The sequence below is a fragment of the Mustela putorius genome, unplaced genomic scaffold (assembly GCF_011764305.1).
Source record: "Mustela putorius furo isolate JIRA1106 unplaced genomic scaffold, ASM1176430v1.1 tig00000487_pilon_pilon_pilon, whole genome shotgun sequence".
Classification (NCBI taxonomy): Eukaryota; Metazoa; Chordata; class Mammalia; order Carnivora; family Mustelidae; genus Mustela; species Mustela putorius.
Genome location: NW_025421399.1, coordinates 9,615,309 through 9,636,071, shown reverse-complemented (window position 1 = coordinate 9,636,071; position 20,763 = coordinate 9,615,309). Strand labels below are relative to the sequence as shown.

Here is a 20,763-nt window from a genome sequence, read left to right as displayed (position 1 = left end):
ACCCTGCGATGGGGAAGGTGCCGTGGGGTCCGGCTGGCTGAGCACACGGGCTGCCAGGAGTTCGGGAGGCAGCCCGGCAGCCCGGCAGCCCCAAGGATGTGTGTCAATGGGAACTGGGGACGGGCCATGCTGGGCGATCCTTGTGGGAGCGCATCCATGGCAGAAGGGCTGGGAAGGGAAGCGTTTCCCGGAAGCTGGGAGGTTATCTCTGGGGAAAGGCGGTGTGATCTGAAGATGGGAAGTGGGAAGGGCAAGGCGGTTGCCCAGGGAAGGTACTTGAACACAGAGGGAGGGGACAGCAGAACTTCCTCCAGGTCCCAGGAGAGTGGGAACTGTCCCTAGGACATGGGAGCAGCTCCTTTTTAGCATTTCGTTCTGTTTCTTCCTGTTGTAAATCCTGCTGAGCCCTGGGAAGAGTAGGAAGGCACCCCTTCTTGGCCTGAGCCCCTCTGTGAACAGTATAGAAACTGCAGTTTCCACCAGGCCCCTGCCTCAGGTCCCCCTTAGAGGCCGGCAGAACCCCACAGCACTGGTTCCAGGCAACACAGGCGTCCCCGAGTGTCAGGAGCCCCCAACACAAAGCACGCACATCGTTCCCTAGCAAAGCACGGCTTGGGGTGGGGGTGGGTGCGAGGACCCCCCCACCAAGCTCCACCACCCATTGCCCACGGGAAGTGGGGGGTACTCTGAAAGGAAGTGTGTGGCTAGACCTTGCCCTCGTGGTGACATCTAAACCACAGCATGCTGATGTGAACGCGGTCTTCTCAGGGTTTTGACTTCCGGCCTCCCAGACCGGGCCTCGGGACAGGGCAGTAGCAGGCCAATCACCCTTCCACACTACTGACGGCATTGCAGGTAACCCAAAAGGGGCTACCTGCTCTCCTGCCTAAATGGCACCTTTAGTTGTTTTTCCAAAGGAGATTTGGTCACCTTATACTCGGCGCAGGAATCTCTGATGCTCTGTTCTGAACAGAGACAGCAGGCTTCTGGCTCAGAGATGCAGAGCCTAAGCTTCGCCTCTTTGTATCTGGCGCTCAGCCGGCCCCAGTCTGTCCTCCCAGGCATATCTTGTGCTGCCTGGAGGCGTTTTGATGGTCACAGCTGGGGATGGAGGGGCCACTGGCATCCAACAGGAACACGGCTCAACCTCCTACAGTGCAAAAGACAGCCCACCCGCCACCCCTACCCCAGCAGAGAAAGATCCTGCTCAAAATGTCAACAGTGCCAGGCTTGAGCTGTCCCGCCTTAGAGTCTAAGGTTCAAACCACCAGGCCCTTTTAATGGATGCTGCCGAAGCCCTGGCCTCCCGAGGGTAGGTTAGCTCCGAACAATCAGGAACTTTCTGTCTGATTCGCTCACTACCTCATCCCTGGTCCCTATAGCAATGCTTGGCCCACAGCTGGACCCAACCATAAATATTTGTTGAGTAAAGGAATTCCCCTCACTCTGTAATTGTGTCACTAGGCTTTGGGGTTCAGGACATGTGTGAGGCCTTTCTCTGACCTTGTTATGTCACATGGGTGTGCAATGGAACATTCACAGTGTCTCTGAATGGGAACCAATGGAGTAAGTATGGACCCCTCTTCCCAGGCGCCCTCCCCCAACACATGTTTTACTGTCTGTATTCATGAGTGTTCAGATCAACCTGTCTCTCCCCATCACAGCTCCGGGCCACCAGAACCGAGGCATGAAGGAACTCTGGCCTTAGCTCTGAATGGCTCTGGGGAGTTCTCTCTGTTGTGGAAGAAGCTCTGTATCCCCCTCGAGGAATCTCGTAGAAGCCCAGGTGCTAAGCGCTCTGGGAGCGGTGCCTGGCCAGGCGCCCAAGGACATGAAGTATTCTCATCAATTTCTTGAAGACGGATCGTAAGGCTCTTGTCCTTAGAGCGGACCCTGAAGGAGTCATGGAAGAGAGCCATGGGGGCCAATCCTGGCAGGAAGGACACTCCACCCAAGTCGGCTTTCACGGATGGATTCAGGCCGGGAAAGAGCAAGGAGGCGAATGCTATGGGGACAAACTCTCTGGCTATAACTAGGCCAACTTTAACCACCCCCCCAAATCCTGCGGGGAGCTTATGGGGCCTTATCAGTCTTGTCCTGCTTAAAACTCCAGAGTCCCTAGACAAATGTTATCTTGTGCCAAGACTCGCTTTTGTCAGTCAACCAAACTATTCCAAAAGTCAGTTGTCCCTTCTGAGGCCTTGAATCATTAATGCGAGGGTATGATGTTTTCACGGTGCTCTGGCTGACCCCAGGTGCAAACACCCTTCTCAGATGAGAAGCACGTGCCTGGTGTTCAGCGGTGGGACGTGAGAGACTGCCCGGGGACTCGTGCATGTGCAGCCCAGCCTGTGAACGTTTGGCCCGACTGCACCAAGTCAGCCCCATAAAAAGCAGCCCTTCTGGCCCTCGTCCCGGCCGGCCTGACGTCACAGACTACAGCCCGTGCTGTTGTTGTCACACCTGCTCCCCCCTCGCCCCCAACAGCACGCTGCCCTCTCCTGATTATACTGTACAGGGCTCACCTGGAGTCCTGGGGACCCCCAGGCTGCCAGGGATGGCGCCTACCCCCTCCCCGCCACCCCTTGCTTTCCCGTAGGTTCAGTCTTTCTCCTCGCGCCCCACCAGGTCCAGGGATGCTGCAAGAGCCCAGGAAGCTTGTTTTCCTCTGTGAGGCTGTGTTCTTCAGGCCACAACACATTCGGCTGAGGGAAGAGCCTCGTACATCTGTCTCTAACCAGACGCAAAGCTCTTAGGACATGAACAGCACCCAGGCCCCCTTGTCAGCGAACACAGAGCAGAACCACAGAGAGGAAGTCCCCATCCGGATGAGTGACAAGTTCCCATCATAAGTGTCGGTTACAGAGAGCTGCAGGCCACAGCTCTCGGGATGGCACAGCACAGCTGCGGGCCACGCCAGAGACCTGGCCTCTGGGGTCTGCCTTCATAAGGAGGTAAGTGTGAGGGTGAGAGACGGGCACGTTCACGGTTCACGGTCGTCCTCCTGCTAGACGGAGCAGCCCGTGAACTCACCTCACTGGAGAAGCTTCCCTCCCGGAAGGAAGAATGGCCTCATCTCCTTCTCCCTCCCCTCCCGGGTAGGTGGACACAGAGCCCCCGCCATGGCTAGTGATGTGCTGGCTTCACACGGGCCCCCTGAGGCCACCTGCCCTACCCCCCGAGAACAGAATGGCTTCAACGGTCTACCCCCTCCCTTCCGCTGAGCCCAGACCCGAAGGGCAGATGCTGCTGCGACAGCAGACACCACCACCCTGGCTCGGCGTCACAGCCACGAAACCCACCCAGTCCCCTCCACACTCCACCGTGCTCTCCAGAGGACAGCTCGAGAAGAGCCACTGCTGCTCTCCCTAGCACTTGGGATTGCCTACAGGGAGATCGGAGCTGCCCTCGGAGCTCTGGGGGAACCTGGGAGCATCTGGCCAAGGCACGTGGCCGAGGAGGCCTCTCTGCTCAACGTCGGTCCGTGATCTTTTTGCCACATCCCAACATCTCAAGAGAGTTCGGCTCTCTTACCTTAACAAGGCGGTGCTGGTAACATTGGCCGGGACTGTTCCGGGCCAGTAAGCCAGAGCGGGGACCCGGTGTCCTCCTTCCCAGGTGGTCTGCTTGGCCGGACTTCCCCCTGTGAGGGGACACAGACAGTTAGTTCTCTAGGACCACGGTCCTTTCCTAAAGGTCCCCTGAGGGTTTTGGATCATTCCCGCAAACGAAGGACTTCTTTTCTAACCAGCTCTTTTTACTCCTCTAGCTCGCATCTCCATTCCGTGCTTTTGCTGTCCTGGACTCAACATCGGTACACGGTCGCTTCTGTCACTCTCTATTGAAACCCACCCCTTTATTTTCTTCAGGACAATTCTAATACTTGAAGTTGTCTGGTTAGTTCATTAACTTGCTGACGGTGTGTCTCCCCATCATGAGACTCCACCAGTCTCATACTCCCAAGGACACGGTACATATTTAACAAACAGGTTAAATAAAAATGACGTTTCTCCCTACTGATCATCATGTGACTGTTTAGGATTTTTTAAAAGAAAGATAATTACTTGAAAAGAAAGGAAGGCTGACACTCCCTCAGCTATCTGATCTGCTCGACGCCCAACAACTGATTTGGCCTGAATTTTATTGTTGTATTTTGGTTTACTTCACTTCACTTTGTTTTTCTTTGGGTTAATGAGTCGTTCTCATGTTATGGAGACAGCATTAGTAACAGCTCCGACCTCTTGCCTCTTGGGGGGGTGGGTGCTGGGTGGGGTAAGAACAATCTATGTGCAATCTACGAATTTCCACTTTGGTAACTAAAGGAATTATTTTCGTAACCACGAAGTCAAAAGTGACCACGGCTATGATGATGACCAGCGGGCTGGAAGAGATGAGGTCATGTTTTATGGAAACATCCTGAATTCATGTAGCACTGAATTAACCATGACCATCCCCACCACTCCCACACACACCCCACCCTCATCCTAGTGGAGCCAAGGATTCCACAAAGTTAGCGTGTGGAAAGTCCTTCCAAGGCAAACGCCGTATGCAGCGCACGCATACCGCGGTCATGCAACTTCCCCATGTCTGGCGGGCGCGGAGAGGAAAGCCGTGATGATGGGCGGGAGGGGGCCACAAGACCGAGGCGTCTGTCGCTCTGCACTCACTCCGCTGCACACAGAACCTTTGAAGTCCCTGGCCTAGCACACCCTACCGGAAATGCTCGGCATTCTTGGGATTTTCTCATAACCAGCTTTGGAGTCCCCCAAGTGTTGAAGAAAGAAACAAAACATAAAACAACTCACGTCTACAGGGCTGTTTATGCTCAGGGGTGTGGGACTCTCGAAACCAAGCAGCAGGCTGAATGCGAAGCGCGCGGCCCTTTGTCGAGAGCCACCCCTCCCATAAAGACGTACAGAGCCCACTCTCCATTTTTCACGCACATGGAACAGGGAATCCAGAGCTGCAGCGAGCCTGAACTGCACTCCCACGTGGCTCTGGAATGCATAACTCATGCTGCAGCTCAAGGCCAAAGAGCAGAGAGGAAGCATCCCTGATCGCACGTGCTAGGGCCCTGCAGATAATTCCACCCACAGCCGGGGAAGGACATCTGTATGGAAGCTTGGGTCGGGGGACAGATCGTTGAAAATAGGGAGCCTGTGTATTTGCATATCCACGCTCCACAAAATTCAAATAGACTCACTTCATCTCTGAGGACAGATGCAAAGGACTAGCTGAGCCCCCAGTTGGAAGAGACAAGCCATGCTTCTTCCTTCATGCAAGGGTTCCGAGGACAGTCATGCGGAAGGCAGGAGCTCAGGGCGGGCACAGCCATGGGCTCGGGCACCAGGGCTGGGTCTCTGCCTCCAGCATGTTTCCAGAAGGATGCACTAGCACCTCCTTAATGCTTTTGCTAACTGACCTTCACCAGCAGGGGTTCTGCTGTGCACCATGACCTTTGTGTTGCTCTTTTCTCAAGCAACTCATTTTCCTAATTCGGTTTTCAGTGGGAAAAAAAAAAAATTATTCAATACGTTTGTCTTATTTCAGCAGCAGGCTGAAAGCTGGAGGAATCAGGAGGAACCCAGCCAGCTATAAAAAGTCTGTGGGTCAACAGAGTGGACGGTCCACATGGAAAGATTCCGGAGTTAAGAGAAAGAGGATGGCTGTGTATGACCACTTGAGGAGCGATCCCCTCTGTTTTGCTGCGACTGGCCAGCCAGTGGCCCTTTGCACTGTGGCTTCCGGCTTTAAGAGAAAGACACACATATTCTAACCAGGCCCACAGACCTCTTCCTATAGCAGAATTTTATGTTAAAGGAGTCCAGAGGATGAGTGACCAATTATAAAAAAGATCCCCCTTGTTGAATCATGACGCCGTACACCTGAGACTAACAGAACACGGTATGTGAATTACACTTCAATTTAAACAGTTTTTTTCTTAAATCCCCCTCAACGTGGAATTGTTTGCTCTACATTCGAGTATCTCATTGGCACTGCTAGGTAGACAAACTTTAGAAAGATTCCACTAGCATCTTTGGTGGGTCCCCAGAGTCATGGCATCTGGTTATTAGAAACATCTAGCAGTGTTTGCTTCGGTTTATCTGCACCAGATAAAGCGGAGTCCCAGGATAGCTGCCCCTGGCTCCCCAGTACTCTGCAGTGATACCTGCTCCCCCTAATGGGAACTCGTTCTGAGTTAAATGTAATAATTACAGTAACAGTATTTATTAAGCACTTCCTAAGCACCTAGTTACAGTACCTATAAGTGTAATGCTAAGTGCTTCACTGCATTATCTCATTTAATCCTAATGACGACTTTGCAAGCGAGGCACGATTATCCCTGTTCCTCAGATGAAAAAACTGAAGCTTAGAGAGAGGCTAAGTCATAGGCCAAAGGTCACACAGCTAGCAAACGGCAGACTCAGGATTTAAATCCAGGTCTAATGACACAGCCAGCCCCTGACCCATTATTCTAGGACAGTGACTCCCACCCATCCCTGAATACATATTAGAATCCCTAAGGGAGCTTCTAAAAAAGACCCAGGCCAAATTTCCTTTCCCAGAAATTATGACTGAATTTGCCTGGGATGGTACCTGGACATTAATGTCTGCTAAAGCTCTCCTGGTGACGTAATGACGAGAGTGCCCAGCTAGGACAAGGGCAAGGAGCGCAAGGGGCAAAATCAGGAAGTGGACACAGTGCATTTCAAAATTAGACGTGGCTTAAATGCATTTTAAGCATAAGTTTTGGGGTTTTTAAAAGATTTTATTTATTTATTTGTGAAAGAGTGAGTGAGAGAGAGAATGAACCAGGGGAAAGGGAGAAGCAGACTCCCTGCTGAGCAGGAAGCCAGATGCAGGGCTCGATCCCAGGGCCCTGAGATTATGACCTGAGCGCAAGGCGTACACTTAACTAAGGGAGACAGGTGCCCCAAGGGTAAGTTTTATACTGCCCACACCTTTATACCTTTATGCTGTAAGATCATAAATGTAAGCCTATTAGTTACAAGAAGTAAGAATAATGGTTAAGTCCATAAATTGAACTTCTAGGCACTTTCTGATTTCAAATTAAACTTCTGCACACTTTTTGATTTCAGAAGCTACCCATCAGTTCCGATAAACCTATTTAAGACTTTGACCAGTGGCACCGGCACGTGACATTTGGCTGTCTAGGGAGAAATGCATGTCTTATGGTCGTGAGAACACATTCTAGTGCCCTTGTGGTTAGTTATGACTCTAATTAAGGCAGAACCTCTTACTTAAAGCAATAAATATTTAGCCTCAGCAACCAAAACATAAACAGATCCATGATTCATGAATTTGCTTTCTTGTTCTTCCCTGGCTGCGGAAGTGAAGTGGCATTCCATGATGCGCTGAGGACGGGCAAGGCCAAGGAGGACTCCCCACCCCCCCATGCTGGGGAGTAGAGACGTCTTTCCCCGGGAGGACACCCCCCCATGCCTCAGTGAGTCACACAGTGAAGTAGTGGTTCTTCACACAGTGAAGAAGTAGGTTCGAAAAGTTCTCCATATAAGAGAAGCCCCGGAAGAGCCCCCAAGAGATTCTAACTCAGTTAAGGCTAGGGTGGGGGCTCTGATCCTGGGTGATTTGGATGCCAGCAGTCCGAGGACCAGAGTTCGAGAAATCTTCGTGAGGGAAGCGGGAGGATGCTTTTGGAATCAGCCAGGTCTGGCTGCCCTTCCCTTCTCAACGTGTGGACTTGGACAGAATTCTTAACCTCCCTCAGACTCGATCTCCTCAGCTGTGAAGGGGAAAATGAATGTGCTTATCTCATGGGGTGCTGGGTTACATAAGATAGTGGGTATAGGGGCCCTGGGTGGCTCAGTCCACCCAGGGTTGAGCAGCGGACTCCCTGCTCAGCAGGAAGCCTGCTTCTCTGGCTCCCTCTGCCCTTCCCCCCTGCTCAGGAGCAGTCTCAAATTAATAAATAAAATCTTAAAAAAAAAAAAAAAAGATAATGTACATAAAGTTCTGTGCAAGGTCCTTTGGCATAGTGCCTGCCGGAAGCGCCTGAGAAGTGCCATCCAAAAAAGCTCAAAAAAAAAACAAAAACAAACAAACAAAACTACCTACAGGGAGAAAAACAGCAGAAGTTGCAAGCTGGCAGCTCACACGCTGCATTCAGCCCTCTGACAGTCGGGTTTGGCATGGACAGTATTTTCTGAACCGATTCTGAATGCCAATAGACAGGGCCCGCTCTCCAGTTTACCGAATCCCAAACACTGCCCACAACTTAGGAAAACAAACATGTGTTCGTGTATATTACCTGCCTGGCATTTGTATTTGTGAGTCGGGTAGAAGAACGTGCCTGTGGGCATTCTATAACCTTCTAAAGAAGGAGGCTTCGTTTCTAAATATAAGTATGTGTCCTTGCCAAGGATACCCGTAGCATACTAGTTTTCTAGAAACACAGGGCAGACCGGCCTCTGTTTGGACGGAGGACTCTGGCTGGCCTGGGGTGGCCTTGAACGCAGTGATGGGGACATTCCAAGCCGGGTGGCCAATGTCCCAGAAGGAGACACAATTTGACTTCTACTGGGTCTCCACCAGCGGGCTCTGCACACCCCCCGCCCCAACCAGGGCCAACAGCCAGCATCCCGTGTCCCTCTCTCCCTCACCCAGCCCCACCTCTGACCTTTCTCCACCCCACCCCCTGCCCCAAGCGGAACAGAAGGCCCAGGATGCGGAGCCTGCTTCCCAGTGGGAAAGCTTATGCAACAACCTGATAGCATCAAATTACAAACAACCAAGGTCTCCTAGAAGCCGAGGATGCCAAATTCAACAGAATGTTTCCTCATCACCAAGGGGGAGGAAGGAACAGTTCTGCTCTTCAAATAAAACAAGAAAAGATTTTCCAGACAGAGGAGCAGTCACTTAGGGGACAAACAAGGTGCTGGTTCTGTCCCGGGTAGGAAATAGGTCTGGAGTGGGGAAGGGAGGGCCGGCTGCTGGAAGCCAGGGCTGCGCTGGGGCCGAGGGGCTCTGTGTCCGCCGTGGGCATGCCCCTCAGGACCTCTTGGTTTGGAAGAAAGCAGGGGCGTTCTGCTCTGTCCCCAGTTCCCTGGTCCAGTTTCTCCTCACCCCTGCAGGGCGCAGGCCAAGCCCAGAGGAGCATCTTTACTCCTGCACAGGGCGAAGACATTGCTCCAGGAGACGCTGCCTCATCCCATCAGCTGAGCAAGGCAGCTTGGCCAGGATAGGAAAGGGAAGACAAGGAGGGGGGCCCGGGGCCCCAGGAACAAGGGTAGGCAGCACGTGGCCTGACGTAGCAGGCTGGCCAGAGGGAGAAAGAAGCAGGGCTCTGGGTACTGTTTGTCCTCCTCTGTTGCGAAAACATTGACTGCCTTCACCCTTTCATCTGCTCTCAAGACCAGCCCCTTGCAGCAAGATGTGCAGGCATCCCACTGAAGAGGAACCTGGATGAGGAGCAGGTGGTCCAGAGGGACCCCCAGCCTCCCTCCTCCCTCAGCCTCCCTGAGCCCCCCTGCCTCGCCCCTTCACACAGGGGTCTGCCTGACTTCCCAGAGCCCCCCAAGCAGCATTCTGAGCAGGGAGGAGGAGGAGGGGTGTGGAGGAGCCAGACGGGAAGCTGGTTTGGAGAATGAGGAAGGGGAAGTGTTTACCCCAGGCAAAGTTCAACTTCAGGCTTTCCTGAGAAGAGAGGAGAATGGCATCTGGCCCCCTCTCCACCAAGAATTCAGTACTGTGCACCACCACCACCCCCCCAGGCACACAGTAAGCCACACGTGTTTATGCCTCGCCCCAAAAAAAGAGTGTTCTCTTTTTAAAAATTTACTAATATTATAATTTTATTTGACTTGAATAGTTTAGCTCTGCTTGATCAGAAAAACAACACACACATGCTTTAGCAGTGAAAAATTCCATTTTCTGGTCCTATGTGAAAGCAACATCTAGAGCAGCAGAGGGGAAGAAGTCATATTCTCACAAACAGGTAAGTCCGACTGATTCCTGGAGATACCACATTCATTTTTCATCGTCATCTGTTACTGGCTATTTCTGGTAGGGCCAGACAGTAATACTGACCAGTTTAGCTTTCAGACTGTTAACCAACCATCCCACAAGGAACAGGCTTGAGCTGAAGACCCTGTGGTGGCCCTTGGCATACCCATATTCTAAAATAGATGCTCCAAGGAAAAAGATCCAAATTCACCAGAGTATGAAATGAGAAGACCGCAATCCCGCTTCAGAGCAAGACGGAAGCTCAGAACATTGGAAAGTCACCCGTATGTTATTTAAGTTGCCCATGGCCTTTGGTGGGGCTAGACATTAACACTGACCAGTCTCTTTCAGCCGGGAACGAAGACATGGAGAATCACGGGGGTTAGGAAAGGACACGTACAAGGCTGGGTGGTAGCGTGGGCAGTACCCCAGCCAACTCTCCCAGCTGTAGTGCAAGCAGGGTCTACAACCCACTTTACAGGGGAGTTAACTGGGCTGTCCAGGGGAGGGGCCCAGTGGTCAGGGATTCTTAAGCTGAGTCAAGATTCAAGCCCCAACGGGGCTTCCAAAGCCCCTGGATTCCCACACCTCTCTATTTCTGCCCCCTGCAGATTCAGAAAGATTCACACCATTCCAGGAGCCAAAGATATTTTCCTTGATGACCATGGGGTCCGAAGAAGCAGCACAGGATTTTCCAGAAGGCTGAGCAGTTAGCCGGGTATAACAGGCCATAAGTAAGAACCATCAGGCAGGTTGAGTAATGAACTGGTGGAGGTCGAATGACACGGCCCCCTTGACCAATTGCTGGCTGCGGAAAGCCCTCCACCCTGCTCGGCCTCAGTCTCCTTGTGCGGCTGACCGGGTGGCTGGGATAAAGATAGCTGAGGTGTCCTCCTATCCTGGCATTCTTTGAATGCAGGGACATTGCCGGGATTCTGTCACCAGCAGTTCTCAGTCAACCTCCAGGGCTTGGTGGAAATGAGTCAAGTCTTGCCCCCCGCCCCGCCCTCAGCCCTGCTGGCATAAGAAAGGTCTTCTAAACTTCAACAAGGGGCTGGCAAGACTGGGAGATGGGGGTGGGCGGCAAGTGTTGAAGGTACAGGCAGTTTTCACTGGGGGAGGGAAGGCCGGGCGCTGGGCAGAGGTGAGGGCTGCACCCGCAGCCAAATGTGCTCCACACCACTGAACCGTACACGTCAATAGGGTTAATCTTCTGTTACAGAGTCTATAAAATGTAATCACGTCGCCTGGACTCATAAAGCCTTTCCAAGATTCTACATTTCTTTAGAATTAAGGCCAAAATGGTCTGAAGGAAAATGAAAGACCCTTGACCTCTGGCCTCAGCTCTCCCTTTGGCTTTGTCTCCCCCTGCTTTATTCACTCCTATGAGCTCCAGACACAAACACAGCTGCTGGGCAGCTCCCCTGCGAATCCCTAGCTATGGCCTACTCATTCTTCGAAACTCAAACCACTTGGGAAACTCTTCTTGTCTTCCTCCCTGGTGAGGGAGATGCCCTTGCACTACCCTTTCTCTTGGAGTCCTTATCCAGGATTATAATCTCCCGCGTCAGTGGAGGCTCCCAGCACAGTCCAACTGAACTGCCTGCAGTGACGGAAATGTTCTCTAGTCACACTATCCAATATGGCAGCCACCAGCCACCAGCCACATGTGGCTTCCGAGACCTTGAAGTGTGGCCAGGGTGTCTGGCATACGAGAAAGGGTAGCTCTCGACAGGCGGGGCTCCGATTTTTCATCTGCATCAAAAATCACCTGAAGGACACAGTAAAACACAGATTGCCAGGATCTCACCCCAGAGCTTCTGACTCAGTAGGTCCAGGGTGAGGTCCTAGAACTCACGCATCTAACAAGTTCTCAGGTTGCACTACTGTTGCGTGTCTGGGACCACAGTCTGGCAACTACTGGTCTCAATCTGAAAGTTCTAGGCCCATATGGTTTCCGCATGGATATTCAGGCTTGGCGGTTCCAGGAGTTGATCCCTGGACAAGCCAGCTCAGTGTCCCCTAGGAACCTATTAGAAAGGCAACATGTCCGTGGCCACACCGAACTTGCTGAGTCCGAACTGCAGGATCCCCAGGGGACTGTCTGCGCATTAAAATATGGGAAACACTACTCCAGACCGTCCCTCCTTAAAGTCAGGTGCATTGTTGACCTTTGTGTCAGCAGAGAGCCCGGCACGGGACTCAATCCCCCCGACCCTGAGATCATGACCTGAGCCAAAACCAAGAGCTGGAAGCTTAACCAACTGAGCCATCCAGGCCCCCCTCAAAATTGTGTTTCTCACGGGGCAAAGAACTTTCCTCAAAGAAGAGAGCCCCATGCCCCATTGCAATACCTAACTCACTATTTCCAAACTGTCTCATAAAGGGGAGAGAGACAAGATAAGGCTGGTCTAGATAGGAGATCAGAGGTCACCTTCTTAGGGAAAGGAGAGCTATCTCCAGAGGAACCACATACTGACGTAGGCCGAGCCGCCCCAGCCAAGATCTCCATAGCCTTCTGGAATTTTACCCTCAAGAATCCTGACTCCAGGTTCGTTCAGGCTTTCCAACTAAACACTGCAGCCAGTAGCCTTGGCCTGCGAGAGGAGCAATTACAATCAGCTAACGCAAACCCCTCCCGGCTCCCGCCCCACCTCTCTAGCCTACTGCTACAAGGACGAGGCACATTTATACCCTCCTCTCGGCCTGGCAGCTTTTTCTGCCCATTTCTCTGGAGAGCGTTCCTGAATGAGACTGGTCAAAGCGGTTGCTACGTTTGGAGAGAAACAACCGGTGAAAATGAAGCTGACCCATCACCAAATGGGGAGGGAGTGGGGCACCCAGTTCTCCTGACCCCCAACTCGAGGCTCCAGGCACAAGACCTGGCCACAGACACGTCACCTGTGAAGTTCTCCGGGGATCTGACTGGACCAACAGCAGGTTGAAAGTGACAATGGTCGCACTTCCAGACATGAGATACGCAAACATTCTAGCTTCTAGGGAACTACAGATATTCTGCCAGACTAACAGGAAAAGCAGTTTGTGTCCTCTGACCCTGGAGACAGTGGAAGCCATAGCCCAGGAGGCTGGACAGTGGGAAAGCCCAGCCTGGGGAAGGGGGAATCCCCCAAGCCCACCTCTGAATCTCCTGGATATAACAGCCTTCAAAAAGATTTATTTTAATTATTTAGGACACAAATAAGACCAGTTTGTTATACCAAAAAAAAAAAAAATCACACATAAACCCTCCGTCCCCCACCCAAAGGTAGTTTTTTGTTAACTTTTGATACCTCTCTCAAGACTGATCCTGAGGATTAGTATGCTTGTTTTCATATAATAAAATCAAACTTTATATATTGCTTTGTAACCTGCTTTACTCACTGAGGAGTATTTAAGACAAGTGTTTCCAGGTCAATAATATGCATCATTCCAGCAGTTCCCGAGAATCTCCTTAAATGTGCTTATCACCATTTCCTTAAGCACTCTTCTCTCGCTGGACAGTTGGGTAAAGTCCAACTATTTTTTTAAAAAACCCATGTGATGACCATCCTTTCACATCTATTACTGTGCACTTGGCTAATCAGGAAGAACTGATGCATCAGCAGGCATATTTTCCAAGCCTTCGGTCCTTACTGCCAAACTGTCCCCAGCTCAGCAGCTGTCTTAGAAAGGGAGGTCCTTGAAGGGCAGCTTTCCCAGAGCACATGGGCACTGAGCAGGGCGCTGAGGAAGGTGTAAGTGGAAAGAGGCAGTGTCATGCAGTGGGCAGCTCACTGACTTGAACCTAGGGAGCAAGCCTGCCCCCCCACAAGATGTGTGACCCTGGTCAAGTTATTAGCTTCCCTGAGGCTCTCCTTCTTCATATGTAAATAGAGGTGTTAGGGATAATGTGTATAAAGACCTTGCATATTTATGCCCTGAATGTTTCCTGAATGGATGAAATGAATCCCTGGTTGGATGGACGGACGGAGGACTGAAAAAAAATAAAAAAGGAAAGAGGACGAGCAGGGGCAGTGGGATGAAAGTCAAGGTGAAGCGTATTTGTTGGAAGGTCGGACTGAGGGCCCATCCCAAGGGAGTCCAGGGCGGTGGGACGTGGGGTGGCCAGGCTCAGTAGAAACTCTCATCTCTCTATTGATTTCTTCCCCAGGAGCTGGTGGCTGGTGAACAGCTTTTCTGGGTTTCGTAATGATGGCCAGCCAGAAGGCCTGCAGAGAAGCAGATCCTCCCAGAGACAGACCCCACAGCCAGCCTGGGCTCAGCATCCCCAGTATGAGGCGCCAATCCCAGCTGAGTCCCTACCTTGATGAACTTGCCACGATCCAGTGAAGGGACCCACGCTACCTGCCAGCTCACACTTCTGCGCCCACGGGCCGTTGTCTCCTGGAAACCAAAAGAAGCAACATGTAGCGATTGATAGGCTCATGGATGCTTTTGCCAATTCTCTCTCCCTGGACCCATACCCTGTCTCAGAGAAGAATCTCTAAAAACATGTATCATCCCTGCCCCTGAAGAATGACCTGTCATAAGAGGCTTGCCTCTACGGGGCGCTCATAGAGGTGGGCTTTCCCTGCCCCGAGTTAGCCCCAGGGGGACATTCTCATCTTAGATACTATTATCTTTTATATAGTTTTATTACCGTCCTTAGCCCTGCAGCTCTTTCCTGAGCGCCTAGGGGGCACCCAGTGCCTCCCCGACATATCTCATGATCGTCCAACACAGTATGCAGTAGACCCTACCGTGAGCTCAGTTTTGTAGGTGAGGAAACAGGCTCAGAGACGGTAAAGAGTCCCGGCACGAGTCCCCGCCCGAGTCCCTGCCTGCCCCAAGAGCAGGGCTTGCAACCAGTGCCCCCATTCCAGACAGGCACCCAGGACCCACAATGCCTGGATAGGCCCTTTCTACAGCTCTCTAGTTCAGCCCACTCATCCAGAAGATATGACCTGGTGACCGGTAGTGACTGGAGTCTTTGGGACTGGGAAGACGGTGAGGAGGGAACCTGAGCACCACTCAAGGCCTACACAGGTTTGCAAAGTCAAAGTCACTGCCAGATGGCCCTAACTCAATACAGAAGAGGCCGGCAGGGTACCTGCTCTCTGCAAACTCTTCCAGCGGCTCAGCCTTAGAGGCCCCAGTGGGCAGGTGTTCGGCACTCAGGCCAAAAAACACTAGCAGGACGCCAAGTTCAAAGCAAGCCCCCTGCCCCGTGAAAAAGGATCACTCAGCCGGATTCTGCTCTTCAGAGCAGGGGTGGGCAGGGTTATCCATTAGATCTCAGTGAGCTGGCTGGGTTTGACTACTTCACCTGTAAACCAGAGGAATGTGTTTTCTTTCGCTGTGTGGTCAACTTTGTCCTTGATCTGGCCCACCAGGCTGTCCATCTCCCGGAGACTGGCGCCGTATGGCCTCTGGCCCTGTGAGTCTGCTGAGAGCTGCGTTCTGGATAAGGGCACGTGCATATGGGACAGGCCCATGTACAGCAGGAAGGGCCTTCCGCTGGCGCTGAAATGGGAGAGCCAAGAGGTGATTTTCCAGAAGGCTCCGCAGGCTTGTCAAGGGTCTCTGTGGCTCTCCTTTGCCTCAGAGAAGAGCCCCAGGACACCCTCGGCCCTATGCTCAGGAAGCACACATCGGTCTACAGCCTTCCTAGGGAAGGTAGAGGTCACCTGGTTAGCCAGTTAAAAACTGGGAGTCCTCGTAATCATTGTGAGTGTCCCCTGTCACTGACTTGGAGCTTATTAAATGTGATTCGTGCTGTCTAAATTCACCGTCGTGGTAACCCTCAAGTTCCCTTTCCCAGATGAAGCATCAGAGGCTCGGGGAGATGATGGGACTTGCCCAAGGTTACCTAAAATAGCAAGTGATAGAATCTGGATTCAAATTCCCATCTGGCTGACCTGCTGCACTTTAGAATCCAGGATAGATGTAGTTTAAAACTGTCTCTGCTCTTTTGCAACCTTCAGGCCCTTACATTCATTCCCAGCCTCTGCCCTTTCTAGGAGATGAGTGGATGACTCGCATTGACCACAGGCAATTTCAAGGGCACATGTGAGCATCGGGAATCTCTAGAACAAGGCCCTGTTAGACGCCCAGGTGCTGGCTGCTCCTATTCTAACCCCACCAATTCCCCTCCAGAGCATGGAGAGAGCCCAGGTTCTTGGCTTCCTGACTGTCCCCCATGCCCACCCCCAGGCAAGGACCAGGATCCAGCCTCGCCCCTTCTGAAACTGCAGGGAATATCATAGAGCCCCCACAGACCACACCTGCTGGGCAGGGTGTCTTTTAGGGGATCTATTACGTTGGAACAGAGAAGTGACAGAAGCCTGGGTCTTTTCTACACCAGCTCCCCCCCTCCCCGCCCCCCCCCAGAGATAAGAGTTTCACGATGGCCCTGTATTAGCTTAGCCCAATTTACACCAGCCCATGTCAAGTCCTCTGAGTGGTCCCCAGCTCGGCCTCAAACGCACTGTTCCCCGCGTCCTGGCTCCCGGGACTGTGCCTGTATTCAGCTCTCATTGTCAACAGGCATAAAAGTCAGGACACAAGTCCCACGACTAGGACCTCGCCTCCATCTTAACCGACAGTTTCTCGGCAACATTTCTAGGGCCGCGTCGCCCAATACAGCAGCCACGTCTCACGTACAGCTATTTAGATTTCAATGAATGAAAACTAAATAAAATGAAGAATTCATTGTCTCACCAGCTAATGTACAGATGAGCCTTGAAGACGCTATGCTAAGTGAAAAAAGCCAGGCACCAAAGGACGAACACTGCAGGATGCCACCTAGAGAAGGTCCAGAGAATGGTCAACTTCGTAGAGCTAGGAAGCAGGACACTGAGACTGGAGGGAAGGGGAAACTGGCTTCTAATGAGCACAGAGTTTCAGTTTAGGATGGTGAGAAAAAGTTCTGCAGACGGATGCCAGTGACGGTTGTCTAACAATGTGAATGTCCTTAATGCCTCTGAAATGTTCACTTCAGGGGGTCAGTTTCATGTTATGTCTATTTATCACTATATAGGCATAAATAAAAATTCTATATATTATATGATATATATTATCTATTCAATTCAGTGTTTCGGTCATCCAAGCCAACTATTTCAAATGCTCAGGAGCCATGGGTGGCTGGTGGCTACCATCTTGGACCGCACAGATAGAGAATATGCTCAGCCTGGTGGATGGATGTGGTGGCAGCTAGTGCTGATTTCATGTCTGTTGCCTGTTCTCCCAGGGATGATAATGTACAGTTGTATAGGTTGTGTCCTGCGCCAGGACATCCTGCTGAGAGAATAATTAAATGCCTAATTCCAGCCCACAGTCCACCGGCCACCCCAGGTGCCCTGGCAGAGATCAGCAACCACCCAGAGGGGGCTCCTGTTTCTAACAGGTAGACACCACGTGGCAGTGGTGTGCAGCTGAAGTGGGGTCCAGCTCCAGAGATTTTGCAAGCTAGTTGTTACACATGATCATCATTAAAAATTAAACGATATCAGCTTATAGTGAAATAAATCATGTAAGAAGCCGAAATCATAAATTCTTACAATTTATCGCTTCCTGATTATTCCGCTATGTTTTGCTACTATGCATGCCTTGAGATTATCTTTTGCATCTGTGTGGTGCCAAGGCCATTGACCGTGTCCTTTAGCGCATCTCTTACCAAATCCACATTTGGTGACATCTTGTTTGTGGCCTGAAATTAGCCAATGTGAGACTATTCACACCACAGAAATGGACAAATGTTCCAAATCAGGGCTTCCCTGCTCTGCCATAGAGTGCTGGTTGCTACTTATTTACCAGGTGGGGGGTGGGGGAGGTTCCACTGCCCACACTTTGTCCCATCCCCATCATGAGTCTCTAAGCTTCCACCTTTAATCAAAGTCCTGTCAGCACCCCAGGCCAGAGGCTGAGAGACGTGCGCCAGGCTAAACAAAAGCTGCAGACAGAAAGCACATGCTCCGGACCCCTGCCTCCAAATCCCTGGGATTTTTATTTCATGGCTGTGCAACCCTTGGCAATTAACTTCACTTCTGTCATCTCTACGATGGGGACGCTTTCACCCCGCCCCCACCCCCAATAGAGCTGTGATTGTTAACTGCCTATAGTTAATTAATGATAGCCTTGTTATTGACAATTCTGAATAATACATGATGTGTGGTGCTCAGGGTATACCTCTTTACCCACATCCTGATGCCACGCTAGAACTCAGGGAGACAGCATCATGCGGAAACCATGCATGCTGACTCCTTGGGTGCACCTATCCCCCAAGCCAGCCCTGCAGTACGCTGCTGTGTTGCACATAAAAACAGTAATATAATCATAAGGAGTGGAGGAAGTCTGCTGCTTTCTAGAAAAGAAAAGCTGATTATGTCTTTTGACATATTTAAATATATATTTATATACTTATTACATATTTTATTATATATTATATATAATACATGTATTTGATATTTGATATATATTACACACACACACACATATGTATGTTTAGGCACCAACACAGAATGAGGCTAGAAGAACTTGCTCAAATCTACCAAAAGGGTATTATGTCTGGGGTGTGGCATTCAGGGTGATTTTTTTTTTTCTGTTTGTTTGTCTCTGTTTTCAGAGATTTCTAAAGGGGACACATAATTGGTGTGGCAAAACGAGTGGAGTAGTGAGTGAGCAGAGAAGAAAAACAAAGTCAGACGTCGGGACATTCCGAGAGAGAGAGAGGATGGGGCACGGCACGAAGGCGTGCTACAGATTAAAACCCAGGACAGCCAACTATGGACAACATCATCTGAGCTGAGTTAGAAAGACCTCTCAGAAAAGGTCCCCAGTATGCACTTGGCCAGAGAGCCAGACCTGCAGGTGGAACCGGGAGGGGTAGGCATCTGCCTGGTTGGCTTCCGGCTTGGACAAAGGGTCTCTCTGGAATGGACTTGCCTCCACATTTCTCCATCTTTCTCTGGGCTTCAGTATTCAAGACACTGTTCTCAAAGCCAGACGTGAACCCAGGTCCTTGTTCAGAAGCACACGGGGGCTCCACTGCAGCCCCACCCAGCAGCCCAGCATTCGAGGCCATTCCCAACCTGGGTCCCTTCCGGCCCTAACCTTCTTCCTGCCCAGAGACTCTTCCTATATAGGCCAGCTTCTCAAACACCTCACCTTCTGCCCTCCTGTGACTTGGTCATGAAATTCCTCTCTGGCAGTAACTTCCTGGTATCTTGCCTAAAAACATTTACTCAATTCTTAAGTTTTAGCTCAAAAGCCAACACCCCTCCTCTGCTCCCAGATCACGGATGGCTTCCTGCTGCCTGCCCGTCTTCCCCCTCCCTCACCGTCCTCATCAGCATTGATGATACACACTGGGTGAAAGTTGGCTTTCCACAAATCTGCTCCCTACTAGCTTGCGAGCCACTCAAAAGCGAGGACAGATCTAATTCACGTCTGTACCCCTAGCACAACATGGCACATCTTTAGGGCGAGATAAAATCACTCACTCGTTACTCACTCATTCTGTGAATATTTATTAAGTTCTAAATAGGCCCCCGGCACTGGGGATAGAGCCAGGAACATAACAGGATTTCTACCTTCTTAGAGCTTCACATCGGATTGGAAACAGGAGAGGAAAATGCAACTAAAAATTGAATCAGATAATTACTTACAAATTAATAGCAGTAATGGAGAAGAACTACATACAAGGGTGCTGTGGGACGGTGTCATGGGGGAACCAAGCTGGGTCTCGGGTGAGGCAAGAGATCCCTACGACGGTGAGGCCTACAGCCCAGGGGCTACAGGTGGGCTGTGCAGGTGGCCACTGGGGGCAGGCAGAACAGCACCAGGGAGAAGCTGCAGGAGAAGACGACTCCAGACCCACTGCCCAGCTGCTCCTTAGCTCCTTCTTTGCCTCACTCTGTATTCATCGGCGCCTTGGCACAGGAGAGAGGGGAAAGAAGGGGCTGGGGAGTGGGCATGAGCTTCTCCTGAACCCGGAGCCCTGATGCAGGTGCCGGGTTGGTGGGTACAGCTGAGCGCTGGGTGAATGGAAGGTGAGAGGCAGACGAGCAGGGGGAGGGTGATGCAGGGGGAGGGTCAAGGAGTCAAGTATGGGAGGGAATCGAGACTTTGATATGGTTCCTTGGCTCCAGCCCAGAGAGGCAGGGGGGCTTGTCTGTCACCCGTGCCCCTCTGGGACCTAGTACTGAATGAGGAACGCTCTGTCGCGTTGACTATTCACTCTGATTTCAGATATCCTGAGCTGTTGCTTATGCCTAGGCCCAGCACACTTGAATTCCCTATGCAGGCTCAGCATACCATCCCAGACCCTGAGACGGCGGGGCGGCAACAGGACTGGCAGCTTCGTGACCCAGGAGCCTATGACATCTTCTCTCTTTTTTGTCAGTTAAGAGCTTTCCGGGCTGTTTGAAACATCCAGATCAAGGGTTAGCTTTGGGCATGCTGCCAGGTCAGGGGTCGAAATACATCTAATGATCTAAGTAGAAACTTTTGCAGAAGTCACGGGAGGGCTTCTTGCATGGGGAAGCAGGATACCTCACTCTTGTGACTCCTAGTAGTTTTGACACACAGGCCTAGGTGGGGGAGGGCCTGGCCCTGGGGGCAAGGGTCACAGTGGAGGAGTGCTGATCTAGGGGCCCCTTCTTGCTGGTGTTCCAAAAATCAAGGATGAATTGGCAAGTCAAATCCTAAAGAAATCAGCACGCCTGAGGATTCTTTTCCATAAGGTCAAAAGGCAAAGGGATTCATGTGACTTTTTACTTAATAACTAATTAATAAATTAGG

The 20,763-nt window shown here is 51.3% G+C and overlaps 1 protein-coding gene and 1 long non-coding RNA gene across 10 annotated transcripts in view; one reads left to right on the top strand and one right to left on the bottom strand.

Moving 5' to 3' along the window:
* Positions 1 to 20,763, bottom strand: part of ARSG (arylsulfatase G) — a 103,453-nt gene that overhangs the window by 11,318 nt on the left and 71,372 nt on the right. For all 9 annotated transcript variants that reach the window (XR_006607016.1, XR_006607017.1, XM_013054503.2 and 6 more), the window contains 3 exons: positions 15,290 to 15,486; positions 14,287 to 14,367; positions 3,535 to 3,643 (listed from right to left, as the gene is read on the bottom strand). Coding sequence is in view for 7 of the 9 variants with exons in the window: in XM_013054503.2 (XP_012909957.1) it covers positions 3,535 to 3,643; positions 14,287 to 14,367; positions 15,290 to 15,486 (387 nt within the window). In the remaining 2 variants the exon portion in view is untranslated. The remainder of the gene's footprint in view (positions 1 to 3,534; positions 3,644 to 14,286; positions 14,368 to 15,289; positions 15,487 to 20,763) is intronic.
* LOC123392293 lies at positions 2,685 to 4,469 on the top strand. Its single transcript, XR_006607018.1, has 2 exons — positions 2,685 to 2,954; positions 3,103 to 4,469. It is a non-coding gene; the product is annotated as an uncharacterized LOC123392293 (long non-coding RNA).